The following is a 14,392-nucleotide window of genomic DNA, read 5'->3' as shown; positions in this document are numbered from 1 at the left end:
AGACAGGCAGATTCCCGGTCGGAATATTATCGCTTCTCTACGAGATAAATTGCATAAATATTGGTTTTAAACAGCGGTTGACATGCTTCGAAGTACGGTAATGGAATATTTCGAAATTTTTTGTCATATTTTGCGTCATGCTCGTGGCCGAGATTTAGCGTTGGGATAGTGTCTAGAACGCACGAACAAAACGTCGCTGTTTGGATATAACGATGGATTATTTGGGACCAAACCTACATTTGTTATTGAAGTAGAAGTCCTGGCAGTGTATTCTGATGAAGAACAAGCAAGGGTAAGAACATTTTTCTTATAGGAAATGTGATTTTGGTGAAGGCTACACTGGGTGGGTGTCTAAATAGCTAGCCCTGTAACGCCGGGCTATGTACTTACATTATTGCAAAATGTGCTTCATCCGAAAAGCTATTTTAAAATCGGGACATATCGAGTGCATAGAGGAGTTCTGTATCTATAATTCTTAAAATAATTGTTATGCTTTTTGTGAACGTTTATCGTGAGTAATTTAGTAAAATCACCGGAAGTGTTCGGTGGGGAATGCTAGTTCTGAACGTCACATGCTAATGTAAAAAGCTGGTTTTTGATATAAATATGAACTTGATTGAACAGACATGCATGTATTGTATAACACAATGTCCTAGGTGTGTCATCTGATGAAGATCATCAAAGGTTAGTGCTGCATTTAGATATGGTTTGGGTTTATGTGACATGATATGCTAGCTTGAAAATGGCTGTGTGATTATTCCTGGCTGGGTACTCTGCTGACATAATCTAATGTTTTGCTTTCGCTGTAAAGCCTTTTTGAAATCGGACAGTTTGGTTAGATAAAGGAGAGTCTTGTCTTTAAATAGCTGTAACATAGTCATATGTTGAAAAGTGTAAGTTTTCGGATTTAGAGGAGTTTGAATTTCGCGCCCCGCCCATCATTGGATATTGGAGCAGACGTTCCGCTAGCGGAACGTGTAGATGTAAGAAGTTAAACAAAAAATATATTTGAGATTATTCAAAGTAGCCACCCTTTCCCTTGACAGCTTTGCACACTTGTGGCATTCTCTCAAACAGCTTCACGTGGAATGCTTTTCCAACAGTCTTGAAGGAGTTTCCAAATGTTGAGTACTTGTTGGCTGCTTTTCCTTGACTCTGCAGTCCAACTCATCCCAAACCATCTCAATTGGGTTGAGGTCGGGTGATTGTGGAGGCCAGGTCATCTGATGCAGCACTCCATCACTCTCCTTCTTGGTCAAATAGCCCTTACACAGCTTGAAGCACTATCAGCACTAACAAGGCAGGTCGACAGCCTTTCGTTCTGTCGCACCTGGACTACTGTTCAGTCGTGTGGTCAGGTGCCACAAAGAGGGACTTAGGAAAATTGCAATTGGCTCAGAACAGGGCAGCACGGTTGGCACTTGGATATCCAAAGAGCTAACATTAATAAAGTACATGTCAATCTCTCCTGGCTCAAGGTGGAGGAGAGATTGACTTCATCACTACTTGTATTTGTGAGAGGTGTTGAATGCACCAATCTGTCTGAACTACTGGCACAGAGCTCAGACACCTATACATAATATATATACACTGCTCAAAAAAATACAGGGAACACTTAAACAACACAATGTAACTCCAAGTCAATCACACTTCTGTGAAATCAAACTGTCCACTTACGAAGCAACAGTGATTGACAATAAATTTCACATGCTGTTGTGCAAATGGAATAGACAACAGGTGGAAATTATAGGCAAATAGCAAGACACCCCCAATAAAGGAGTGGTTCTGCAGGTGGGGACCACAGACCACTTCTCAGTTCCTATGCTTCCTGGCTGATGTTTTGGTCACTTTTGAATGCTGGCGGTGCTTTCACTCTAGTGGTAGCATGAGACGGAGTCTACAACCCACACAAGTGGCTCAGGTAGTGCAGCTCATTCAGGATGGCACATCAATGTGAGCTGTGGCAAGAAGGTTTGCTGTGTCTATCAGCGTAGTGTCCAGAGCATGGAGGCGCTACCAGGAGACAGGCCAGTACATCAGGAGACGTGGAGGAGGCCATAGGAGGGCAAACAACCCAGCAGCAGGACCGCTACCTCCGCCTTTGTGCAAGGAGGAGCAGGAGAAGCACTGCCAGAGCCCTGCAAAATGAACTCCAGCAGGCCACAAATGTGCATGTGTCTGCTCAAACGGTCAGAAACAGACTCCATGAGGGTAGTATGAGGGCCCGACGTCCACAGGTGGGGGTTGTGCTTACAGCCCAACACCGTGCAGGACGTTTGGCATTTGCCAGAGAACACCAAGATTGGCAAATTCGCCACTGGCGCCCTGTGCTCTTCACAGATGAAAGCAGGTTCACACTGAGCAGGTGACAGACGTGACAGAGTCTGGAGACGCCGTGGAGAACGTTCTGCTGCTTGCAACATCCTCCAGCATGACCGGTTTGGTGGTGGGTCAGTCATGGTGTGGGGTGGCATTTCTTTGGGGGGCCGCACAGCCCTCCATGTGCTCGCCAGAGGTAGCCTGACTGCCATTAGGTACCGAGATGAGATCCTCAGACCCCTTGTGAGACCATATGCTGGTGCGGTTGGCCCTGGGTTCCTCCTAATGCAAGACAATGCTAGATCTCATGTGGCTGGAGTGTGTCAGCAGTTCCTGCAAGAGGAAGGCATTGATGCTATGGACTGGCCCGCCCGTTCCCCAGACCTGAATCCAATTGAGCACATCTGGGACATCATGTCTCGCTCCATCCACCAATGCCACGTTGCACCACAGACTGTCCAGGAGTTGGCGGATGCTTTAGTCCAGGTCTGGGAGGAGATCCCTCAGGAGACCATCCGCCACCTCATCAGGAGCATGCCCAGGCATTGTAGGGAGGTCATACAGGCACGTGGAGGCCACACAAACTACTGAGCCTCATTTTGACTTGTTTTAAGGACATTACATCAAAGTTGGATCAGCCTGTAGTGTGGTTTTCCACTTTAATTTTGAGTGTGACTCCAAATCCAGACCTCCATGGGTTGATAAATTGGATTTCCATTGATTATTTTTGTGTGATTTTGTTGTCAGCACATTCAACTATGTAAAGAAAAAAGTATTTAATAAGATTATTTCTTTCATTCAGATCTAGGATGTGTGGTTTAAGTGTTCCCTTTATTTTTTTGAGCAGTATATATATACATACCCCACAAGACATGGTACAAGAAGTCTCTTCACATTCCCCATGTCCAGAACAGACAATGGGAGGCGCACAGTACTACATAGAGCCATGACGACATGGAAATCTATTCCACATCAAGAAACTCATGCCAGCAGTAGAATTGTATTTAAAAAACAGATAAAAATACACCCTAAAGAACAGTGGAGACTGAAGTAACATAAACATGGACACATGTATACAACACACGATAACATACACACTACACCCATGTACACTTGCTTGGATTTTGTGATATAGATATGTGATAGTAGAGCAGGGGCCTGAGGGCACACACTTAATATGTTGTGAAATCTGTAATGAATATATGGTAATGTTTTTAAAACGTATAACTTAATAAATACTTTGTGGGCTGAGTCGCACTGCGTTGGCTGAGTCCTACAGCATGGGCTGTCCTGTTCTGGTTTGTGAATTCATTACAATTTGTGACACAAAGGGGAAGGTAAAAAAGAATGGGGAAATGGTTTAGAAAAAAACAGACATAAAAATAGAGCCTTACTGAAACACATGTTATTCCTATCACTCTCTATTGGCCTCGGCATACTCACAGGGAGCCTCTCAGGATCCCTCGAAACTGGACCCATCTTCCTCTACTACTCTCTTCAATGCCTATGAAGATTCCTTCATAGAAAATGACTCAATTAAAAGTGAAAGTCACCCAGTAAAATATTACTTGAGAAAAGTATTCGGTTTTAAATATACTAAAGTATCAAAAATAAAAGTATAAATCATTTCAAATTCCTTATACTATTCCTTATATAAATTCCTTATACTAAGCAAACCAGACGGCACCATTTTCTTGTTGTTTTTAATTTAATTACAGATAGCCAGTGTCACACTCCAACACTCAGACATAATTTACAAAGAAAGCGTTTGTGTTTAGGGAGTCTGCCAGATCAGAGGCAGTATGGATGACCAGGGATGTTCTCTTTTAAGTGTGTGAATTGGACCATTTTTCTGTTCTGCTAATCATTCAAAATGTAATGATTACTTTTGGGTGTCAGGGAAAATGTACGGAGTAAAAAGTACATTATTTTCTTTAGGAATGTAGTGAAGTTGTCAAAAACATAAATAGTAAAGTAAAGATACCCAAAAAAAACGAATTAGTATTTCTTTGAAGTATTTTTACTTAAGTACTTTACATCATTGGCTAATGGCGGACATCGGGATCTCTCGTTGGGTTAATGAGGCAACTAGTCACACCTGTGACAGATCCTTTAAAAGGAGAGGTGGAAGAGTAGACCATAACTCACAGACAACAGAGAGAAGACCAGTGAATCCCTTGGAAGAGTGCAGAAGGTGAGATTGTATCATTATTTAATAGACTATCTGCATCTCAAATGGCACCTTAATCTTATGTGGCCCTGGTCAAATGTAGTGCACTATATAGGGTGCCATTTTGTGGAGTGACCCCCTGCATTTAAGAGCATAGACTAATAGTTACCTTTGCAGTAACTGGGTAGTCTCTGACTACATCTAGGCTGCTTCCCAATCCCTATGTAGTGCATTATGGGCCCTTGCCAAAGATGGTTCACTACATAAGAAATGAGGAGCCATCTGTGAAGGATGCATATTCCTGTGTGCCAGGCTTATCTATTGTATGTGGTTGAAGAGATGATACCTGAGTTTTGACAGAAGACTAGTAGCACCGTGTTGCCAATACTCGGTTCTTGGGGTCCTCAGGACTGGGTTTAGAAAATGCTGCCTTAGCAGTTGCTTAAGTGTTGTAATTAACACAGGGTTTCCTTAACCTCTCCTCTAGTTCCACCAGCCACTCCACTGACTTGTAATATTCCAGTACTATCACAGCTGATTAAAATTCTCATCTAATCCTCTCTTTTAGGAGACCTATCATCATGGCGACATTGACCATCATTCTGCTTATCAGCACGGTTTTTGCTCTCGGAGGTAAGAGTTACATGCCTCACACCTGCATTTTAATTAACATTAGTGGGTGTTGCTCTGTCCTATTTCACACATGCAGGTGTGAATTGGAAATGTTTTCATAACCGCTTCTCCATGGGACACCCTCTGACACTGGAATAATGAAGGTTGTGCCTTGCTGAAGGGAACATAGATGGATATACCAACTTGTCGGTTCACTGACATGAACTACTGGCCCAACTCTCTAACCGCTAGGCTACCTGCCACTTTTCTAGTTCCAGACATGTATATCGGTGTCTAGATGCTGGACTGAGGTATTCTGATATGAATAGTTTAATCATTCAACTGTATGTATGACTGGCTTGTCTAGCAACTATCAAGAAATGACACTGAACAATTTACCCCCACTTTTACAGTCTTAGTGTCATCAGCAGTTATACAAAACACAGAAACTGAATTTTGACTGCATGGGCCCTTTAAACAAGTAGCAGAATTTCTATTTTTTTAGCCAGGAAGTCCCTAGGTTGCATCTGAAATGGAACCCTGTTCCGTATAAACTACTTCTGACCAGGGCCCATAGGGGAGTAGGGTCCCACACGGGATGCAGCCCAAGCTTCCAGAATGTTATGTCTACGTTACAATGTATGTTACCTGTGTGTCCAGATGCAATGAAACGACCCAAGACCCCTTGTGAGCGTGCTAGAGATGCTGTGATAAATGGCCCGCCTGGAGTCTACGTCCCCACGTGTGACTGCCAGGGAGAATACACCCCTGAGCAACACTGGGGATCTACAGGTTACCGCTCACTCAGTCTTGTACAGCTAACCTTGTGGGGACACACAATTCAGTCCCATTTAAAATCCTATTTCCTCTACCCTTAACACAAAAACCGTACCTTAATTCTAACCTTAACCCCCTTGGAAATAGCATTTGACCTCATGGGGACTAACAAAATGTCACATGTTTGTTTACTTTTCTTGTGGGGACTTATGCAACAGCTTTTTAACATGTCCACTTCTGGTAGGTTCCTCTTGGTGTGTTACCAGAACTGGACAAAAGATCCTGGGTACTGAGACTCCACCAGGCACTGCTTCTGTCAAATGTGCATGCAGGTACACTCACTCACTAAATGTTCATTCTTTGCAGCTTGTTCTGAGTGTTAATATTTGTTTTTGTTTAATTATAGTGGTTCTCGCAGATGAGAGGCAGTGGAACCAAGCCGTTGAGAAGACTTTGCAAAAACATTGGCATTACTTTGATGCTTGTCTTTACAGTACTATGGGCGTTGATTCACATTCTATATGAATAAATCCAGATCTAAAATTGTTGCTTCAATTTCTTTATTGTTGGTGTGATATGCTGAACCAGTCCATTTCTGGGAAATGGAAGGAATAAGGCTATGGTGACCGTATTACCACCACACCTGTGGTCATGAAGGCAGTCACTTCCATGTGACCACTTAGTCATGGTAATTAGGCTTTTCCAAGCTATGATGCTGCTGATGGTCATTAGTAGCCTACTATACTTGATAACTGCCTGGTACTCAGCACTTTATATCCCTCTAATCACTGACATCAATGTAATTGCAAATCAACTATTGGTCACATGCAGGTTAATAGCAGATGTTGTGGGTGTAGCAAAATGCTTGTGCTTCTAGCTCCGACAGTGCAGTAATATCTAACAAATTACACAACGTGTATACACTTAAGTAGGAATGAATAAAGACTATAAACCTATGGAAGAAGTCAGAGCGGAATGTCTTAAGATACAGTGTGTATATACATATGAGATGAGGAATGGCAGATATGTAAATAGTATTGACGTGGCCAGTGACCTAGCCGCTTCCTATAGGCAGCAGCCTCTAAAGTGCTAGTGATGGCCTTGAGAGAGTAGCTATTAAGTCTCTCGGTTCTGGCTTGGATGCACCTGTACTGACTTTTCCTTCTAGATGATAGTGGGGTGAACAGGCAGTGGCTCGGGTGGTTGCCCTTGATCTTTTTTGCCTGTCGGTGACATTGGGTGCTGTAGGTTTCCTGGAGGGGGGATAATTTGCCCCCGGTAATTCCTTGGGCAGACCGCACCACCCTCTGACGAGCGTTGGCGGCAATACAGCCTGACAGGATGCTTTCAACTGTGTATCTGTAAAAATGTGTGGGTTTTAGGTGACCAGCCAAATTTCTTTAGCCACAAGGTTGACGAGGCTCTGTTGTGCCTTCACCACACTGTGTGGGTGGTTCATTTGTCTGTCAGTGACGTGTACGCCAAGGAACTTGAAGCTTTCCACCTTCTCCACTGTGGTCCTGTCAATGTAGATAAGGGGGTGTACCCTCTGCTGTTTCCTGAAGTGCACGATCATCTCCTTTTGTTGACATTGAGTGAGAGGTTGTTAACCAGGCACTACACTCCCAGAGCCGCCCTCCCTGTAGGCTGTCTCATCATTGGTAATCAAGCCTTTTAGGGTTGTCTGCAAACTTGATTGTGTTGGAGGCGTGCTTGGCCACGCGGTCATGGGTGAACAGGGAGTACAGGAGGGGGCTTAGCACTCACCCTTGTGCGACTGCAGTATTGAGAATCAGCGGAGTGGAGGTGATGTTTCCTACCTTCAGCACCTGGGGGCGGCCTGTATCTAAGTCCAAGACCCAGTTGCACAGGGTGTGGTTCAGGGCCTCGAGCTTAATGATTATTAAATGCGGTGGTTCGTGCGAATGCTACCATCTATCCACAGTTTCTGGTTAGGGTATTGAATAGTACGAAGCACGGGCACTTCCTGTTTGAGTTTCTGCCTATAGGACAGGAGGAGCAAGATGGAGTCGTGGTCAGAATTGCTGAAAGGAGGGCGGGGGAGGGCCTTGTAAGCATCCCGGAAGTTTAAATAGCAATGGTCGACTGTCTTAGCAGCGCGAGTTGGACAGTCAATATGTTGATAGAACTTCGGCAGCGTAGTCCTTACATTTGCTTTGTTAAAGTCCCCAGCTACAATAAATGCAGCCTCAGGATATGTGGTTTCCAGTTTGCATAAAGTCCAATCAAGTTATTTTGACGGCCGTCGGTTTCGGCTTGAGGTGGCAAGGAAACGGACGTGGCGAAGACGGAGGAGAATTTTCTTGGGAGATAATATGGTTGGCAATTAATTGTGTGTTCTAGGTCGGTTGAACAAAATGACTTGAGTTCCTGTATGTTCCTAGAATTACACCATGAGTCATTAATCGTGAAACACGCCCTTCTGCTTGCCCGAGAGATATATTTTCCTGTGTGCGCGATGTACTGAGAATCCAGCTGGCTTTACCGACTCCGACAGAGTATCCCGAGAGAGCCATGTTTCCGTGAAACAAAGTATGTTACAGGACCCGATGTCTCTCTGGAAAGAAATCCTTGCTCTAAGCTCATCAACTTTCTTAAAACCTCTTACATCTAGACGTTCCGCTAGCGGAACACCACTCCAATATCCAATGATTGGGCGTGGCGCGAAATACAAACTCCTCGAAAATCCGAAAACTTCCATTTTTCAAACATATGACAATTTTACACCATTTAAAAGACAAGACTCTCCTTTATCTAACCACACTGTCCGATTTCAAAAAGGCTTTACAACAAAAGCAAAACATTAGATTATGTCAGCAGAGTACCCAGCCAGAAATAATCAGACACCCATTTTTCAAGCTAGCATGTAATGTCACAAAAACCAAAACCACAGCTAAATGCAGCACTAACCTTTGATGATCTTCGTCAGATGACACTCCTAGGACATTATGTTATACAATACATGCATGTTTTGTTCAATCAAGTACATATTTATATCAAAAACCAGCTTTTTACATTAGCATGTGACGTTCAGAACTAGTATTCCCACCGAACACTTCCGGTGAATTTACTAAATTACTCACAATAAACGTTCACAAAAACATAATTTTTTTTTAAAGAATTATAGATACAGAACCCCTTTATGCAATCGCGGTGTCCGATTTTAAAATAGCTTTTCGGTGAAAGCACAGTTTGCAATATTCTGAGTAGATAGCTCGCCATCACGAGCTAGCTAATTTGACACCCACCAAGTTTGGTACTCACCAAACTCAGATTTACCAAAAGAAACATTGGATTACCTTTGCTGTTCATCAGAATGCACTCCCAGGACTTCTACTTCAATAACAAATGTTGGTTTGGTTCCAAATAATCCATAGTTATATCCAAATAGCGGCGTTTTGTTCGGGCATTCAAGACACTATCCGAAGGGTGACGAAGGGTGACGCGTATCGTGACAAAAAAATTCAAAATATTCCATTACCGTACTTCGAAGCTTGTCAAACGCTGTTTAAAATCAATTTTTATGTGATTTTTCTCGTAAAATAGCGATAATATTTTGACCGGGAAACCCTGTTTTCGTTCAAAGGTCTCAAAGTTGAAAATGGAGTCGTCTCGTGCACGCGCAAGCCCGTCTCATTGTTCTCAGATCGACCACTTACCAAGTGCGCTACTGTTTTTCAGCCAGAGACTGCAAAGTCATCATTTAACGTTCTGGCGCCTTCTGAGAGCCTATGGGAGCGTTAGAAAATGTCACGTTACAGCAGAGATCATTTGTTTTGGATAGAGATGACAAAGAAGCCCAAGAAATGGTCAGACAGGGTACTTCCTGTACAGAATCTTCTCAGGTTTTGGCTTGCCATTTGAGTTCTGTTATACTCACAGACACCATTCAAACAGTTTTAGAAACTTTTGAGTGTTTTCTATCCAAAGCTACTAATGTGAACATCTGCCTAAAATAATTAGCTTCCTCTTTTAAAAGATAATTCGGAGAATCATAGACGACTCCGTCTTCAGTAACGAGTTTCTGCAAATTATTTTTGTTAGTGTTCCTGTATTGGAGATTCAGGAAGAATTTGGTGCATTTTTCTCCATATTCCATCCAGTTTGCTTTATTTTTGTAATAGATTACATTAGATCGTTCTTGAATAAGTTCCTCAAGTTCTTTTTGTTTTTCCTCTAACTTATTTTGTATCTCTGTAGTATCATTTTTATTGCTATCTACCTGTACTATTAGTTCATGGATTTCCCTTGTTAGTCTTGTCTCTTTAGCCAGAAACGTTTTTTTTTATGGGTGGTGGTCCCCAGCATCAAGATATGTGTCGTCCCAAGTCCTCCTGGCCGTGCTGAAGCTCCAGTTTCAACAGTTCTGCCTGCGGCTATGGAGCCTTGACCTGTTCACCGCACATGCTACCTGTCCCAGACCTGCTGTTTTCAACTCTCTAGAGACAGCAGGAGCGATAGAGATACTCGGAATGATCGGCTATGAAAAGCCAACTGACATTTACTGACTTGTTGACCTGTTGCACCCTCGACAACCACTGTGATTATTATTATTTGACCCTGCTGGTCATCTATGAACATTTGAACATCTTGGCCATGTTCTGTTTTAATCGCCACCCGGCACAGCCAGAAGAGGACTGGCCACCCCTCATAGCCTGGTTCCTCTCTAGGTTTCTTCCTTGGTTCTGGCCTTTCTAGGGAGTTTTTCCTATCCACCGTGCTTCTACACCTGCATTGCTTGCTGTTTGGGGTTTTAGACTGGGTTTCTGTACATCACTTTGTGACATCAGCTGATGTAAGAAGGGCTTTAAAAATACATTTGATTGATTTGATTGATTGCAAGTGATGCACAATCCAGCTACGCTCTGAAGACGCAAGTCTACATGGGCTGAGATGCAAGTTTACGTGGACTGAGTTATAACGTGTGGGCTGTGTCCTGTTCTGGAGAGTGAATTCATGACATTTTGTGACACAAAAAAGGGGAGGGTATAAAAGAATGGGGAAAGGGATAGAAAAAAAAACAGAAAACAAAAATTGCCCTACCAACTAACCATACACACATTAAAACATCACCACTATTCCAGTACCTGAACCTGTCTGAACATAGACCCATTAAAACCTCCCACTATTCCACTACCTGAACCTATCTGACTATAGACCCATTAAAATCTCACCACTATTGCACTACTTGACCCTATCTGACCATAGACCCATTAAAACCTCACCACTATTCCACTACATGACCCTATCTGATACTAGACCAATTATAACCTCACCACTATTCCACTACTTGGCCCTATCTGATTCTAGACCCATTAAAACCTCACCACTGTTCCACTACATGACCCTATCTGATACTAGACCCATTATAACCTCATCACTATTCCACTAATTGGCCCTATCTGATTCTAGACCCATTAAAACCTCACCACTATTCCACTACTTGGGTCTATCTTATCCTACAGCAGGCCGGCAGCCTGGGAGAACGGGACACTATCGTTCATCACACCTTGTAACTGTTCTGCTGTAAAATCTCGTAACCCAAGGAGTTTTATGCAGCTGCCACCACAACATACATTTTCTGTGATTTATGTTCTAATCTGCGGTACAGTTGATCACCATGGCTATGAATGCTAAGAAACCAACCTTACTGAAACACGTTATTCCTATCACTCTCTATTGGGAACGGCATACTCACAAGGAGCCTCTCAGGATCCCTCGATACTGGAGCCATCTTCCTCTACTACTCTCTTTACTGCCTATGAAGATACCTTCAGAGAAAATTTCTCAAGTAAAAGTTAAAATCACCCAGTAAAATATTACTTGAGCAAAGGTTTAAAATTATTCCGTTTTAAATATACTGAAGTATCAATATTAAATGTCATTGATCAAATATACTTAAGTATCAAAGCAAAAGTATAAATCATTTCAAATTCCTTTTCTTGTTTTTTTTAAATATAATTATGGATAGCCAGGGGCATACTCCAACACTCAGTCACAATCTACAAACAAAGCATTTGTGTTTAGTGAGTCTGACAGGTCAGAGGCAGCAGGGATGACCATGGACATTCTCTTGATAAGTGTGTGAATTTGACCATTTTTCTGTCCTGCTAATCATTCAAAATGTAACGAATACTTTTGGGTGTCAGGGAAAATGTATGGAGTTAAAAGTACATTATTTTCTTTAGGAATGTAGTTAAGTGAAAGTTGTCAAAAATATAAATAGTAAAGTAAAGTTACCCCCCAAAAACGACTTAAGTACTACTTTAAAGTATTTCTACTTAAGTTGTTTACACCACCAGCTAATGGCCAACATCGGGATCTCTCGTTGGGTTAATGAGGCAACTAGTCACACCTGTGACAGGTCCTTTAAAAGGAGAGGTGGAAGAGGTAGACCATAACTCACAGACAACAGAGAGACAACCAGTGAATCCCTTGGAAGAGTGCAGAAGGTGAGCGTGCATCATTATTCAGCTGCATCTCAAATGGTACCTTAATGTTATGTGGCCTGGTCAAACGTAGTGCACTATATACTTGGTACATTTTGTGGAGCGGCCCCCTGGATTTAATAGCGTAGACTAATCCGTACCTTTGCAGTAAATGGGTAGTCTCTGACAATATCTATAATGCTTCCCATTCCTTATGTAGTGCATTGTAGGCCCTCGTCAAAGGTAGTTCACTACATAAGGAGTGAGGAGTCATTTGGGAAGGATACATATTCCTGTGTGCAAGGCTAATCTACTATGTGGTTGAAGAAATGATACTTGCGGCTGTCAGAAGACTAGTAGCACTGTGTTGCGACTACTTGGTTCTTGGGGTCCTCAGGACTGGGTTTAGAAATTGCTGCTTTGGCAGTTATTTAAGGTTTGTACTTACAGTGTTTCCTTAACCTCTCCTCTAGTACCCACAGCCATTCCAGATGATTTAAAATGCTCAACTAATCTCACTCTTGTTCTCTCTCTCAGGAGACTTTCACCATGGCAATATTGACCATCATTCTGCTTGTCAGCACAGCTTTTGCTCTGGGAGGTAAGAGTGACATACCTCACACCTACTCACCAACACTTTAATAAAAACATCTGTTGGTGTTGCTCTGTTCTACTTCACACACATGTAGGTATTAATACGCAGGTGTGAATTGGACATGTGTTTCTATTCATACCCGGTTCTCCAATGGACACCCTCTGAGGGGTCAGCCATTATCAACCGTGACACTGGAGAAATGAAGGTTGTGCCTTGCTGAAGGGCACATAGATGGATATATCAACTTGTCAGCTCACTGACTTGAACTTCTGGCCTTATCTCTAACTGCTAGGCTACCTGCCACTCGTCTAGTTCCAGAGATGTATATTGGTGTCTAGATGCTGGACTGAGGTGTTCTGATATGAATGGCTTGATCTTTGAACTGGATGTATAGTTGCTAGACAATCCAATCATCAGGCAATAACTACAATTTACCCCCACTTTCAGTCTTAGTTTCATCAGCTGTTATATGAAAGACACACTGAATTTTGACTACATAGGCAATATAAACATGTAGCTGAACTTCAATATTTAGCCAGGAAGTACGTAGGTTGCATCTGAAATGGAACTCTATTCTGGCTAATATATATTCTGCCCTTACATTGTCCTGCAGTGTTATTGTATGTCCACATTACAATGTATGTTACCTGTGTCCAGATGCTATAATACGACCCAGGACCCCCTGTGAGGATGCTATAGATGGCGCGGTGATACGACCCAAGACCCCCTGTGAGGATGCTAGAGATGCTGCTATAAATGGCCCAAATGGCGCCTACATCCCCACGTGTGACCACCATGGACAATACACCCCTAAGCAATGTTCGGGCTCTACAGGTTAACACTGACGCACACTAAATTCTCCAATTCAGTTGAATGTGACAATTCAATGTGTTTATATGCAACATGTCTATTTCTGGTAGGTTACTGTTGGTGTGTGACCAGTACTGGACAGAAGATCCAGGGTACAGAGACCCCACCAGGAACTGCTAGCAACTGTTCCAGCAAGGTGCGTGTGTATATACATACTCATTCACTAAATGTTACTTCTTGCAGCTGGTTCTTGATGTGTCTAATTGTAGATGAAAGGTGTTGGAACTAAGATGTAGAAGACTGACAGTTGTCTTTACTGTACTACAGGAACTGATTCACATTCAATACAAGAAGGAATCCAGAGATTAAACTGTTGATTTACTTACTTTATTGTTGGTGTGATTATCTGAACCAGTCCATTTCTGGGAAATAGAGGAAGGAGTAGGACTGTATTGCCAATACACTTGTGGTTACAGGACATGAAGGCAGTCAAATTCCATGTGACCATGTAGTAGTTAGGCTTCTCCAAGCTCTGATGCTGGTGATGGTCATTAGTAGCCTACCACACTTGCTAACTGCCTGGTACTCAGCACTCTATTGTCCCTCATCAACTCTAATTGGTGGAAATCAGAAAGATGGACAGCTTAGAAGGGGGTTGTG

At 42.6% G+C, this 14,392-nt stretch overlaps 1 protein-coding gene across 1 annotated transcript; it reads left to right on the top strand.

Annotated features, from left to right (window-relative positions):
• The first annotated feature begins 4,342 nt into the window (after positions 1–4,342).
• Positions 4,343–14,117, top strand: LOC115189909 (nidogen-2-like). The gene is made up of 7 exons (XM_029748415.1): positions 4,343–4,513; positions 5,058–5,122; positions 5,762–5,893; positions 6,123–6,202; positions 13,612–13,756; positions 13,843–13,928; positions 14,002–14,117. Exons 1-7 carry the CDS (start codon positions 4,368–4,370, stop codon positions 14,026–14,028), a joined length of 681 nt encoding a protein of 226 aa, XP_029604275.1. The 5' UTR covers positions 4,343–4,367; the 3' UTR covers positions 14,029–14,117.
• Positions 14,118–14,392: the final 275 nt, after the last annotated feature.

The sequence above is a fragment of the Salmo trutta genome, unplaced genomic scaffold, assembly GCF_901001165.1.
Source record: "Salmo trutta unplaced genomic scaffold, fSalTru1.1, whole genome shotgun sequence".
Taxonomy (NCBI): domain Eukaryota; kingdom Metazoa; phylum Chordata; class Actinopteri; order Salmoniformes; family Salmonidae; genus Salmo; species Salmo trutta.
This window is presented reverse-complemented; position numbering and strand designations above follow the sequence as displayed.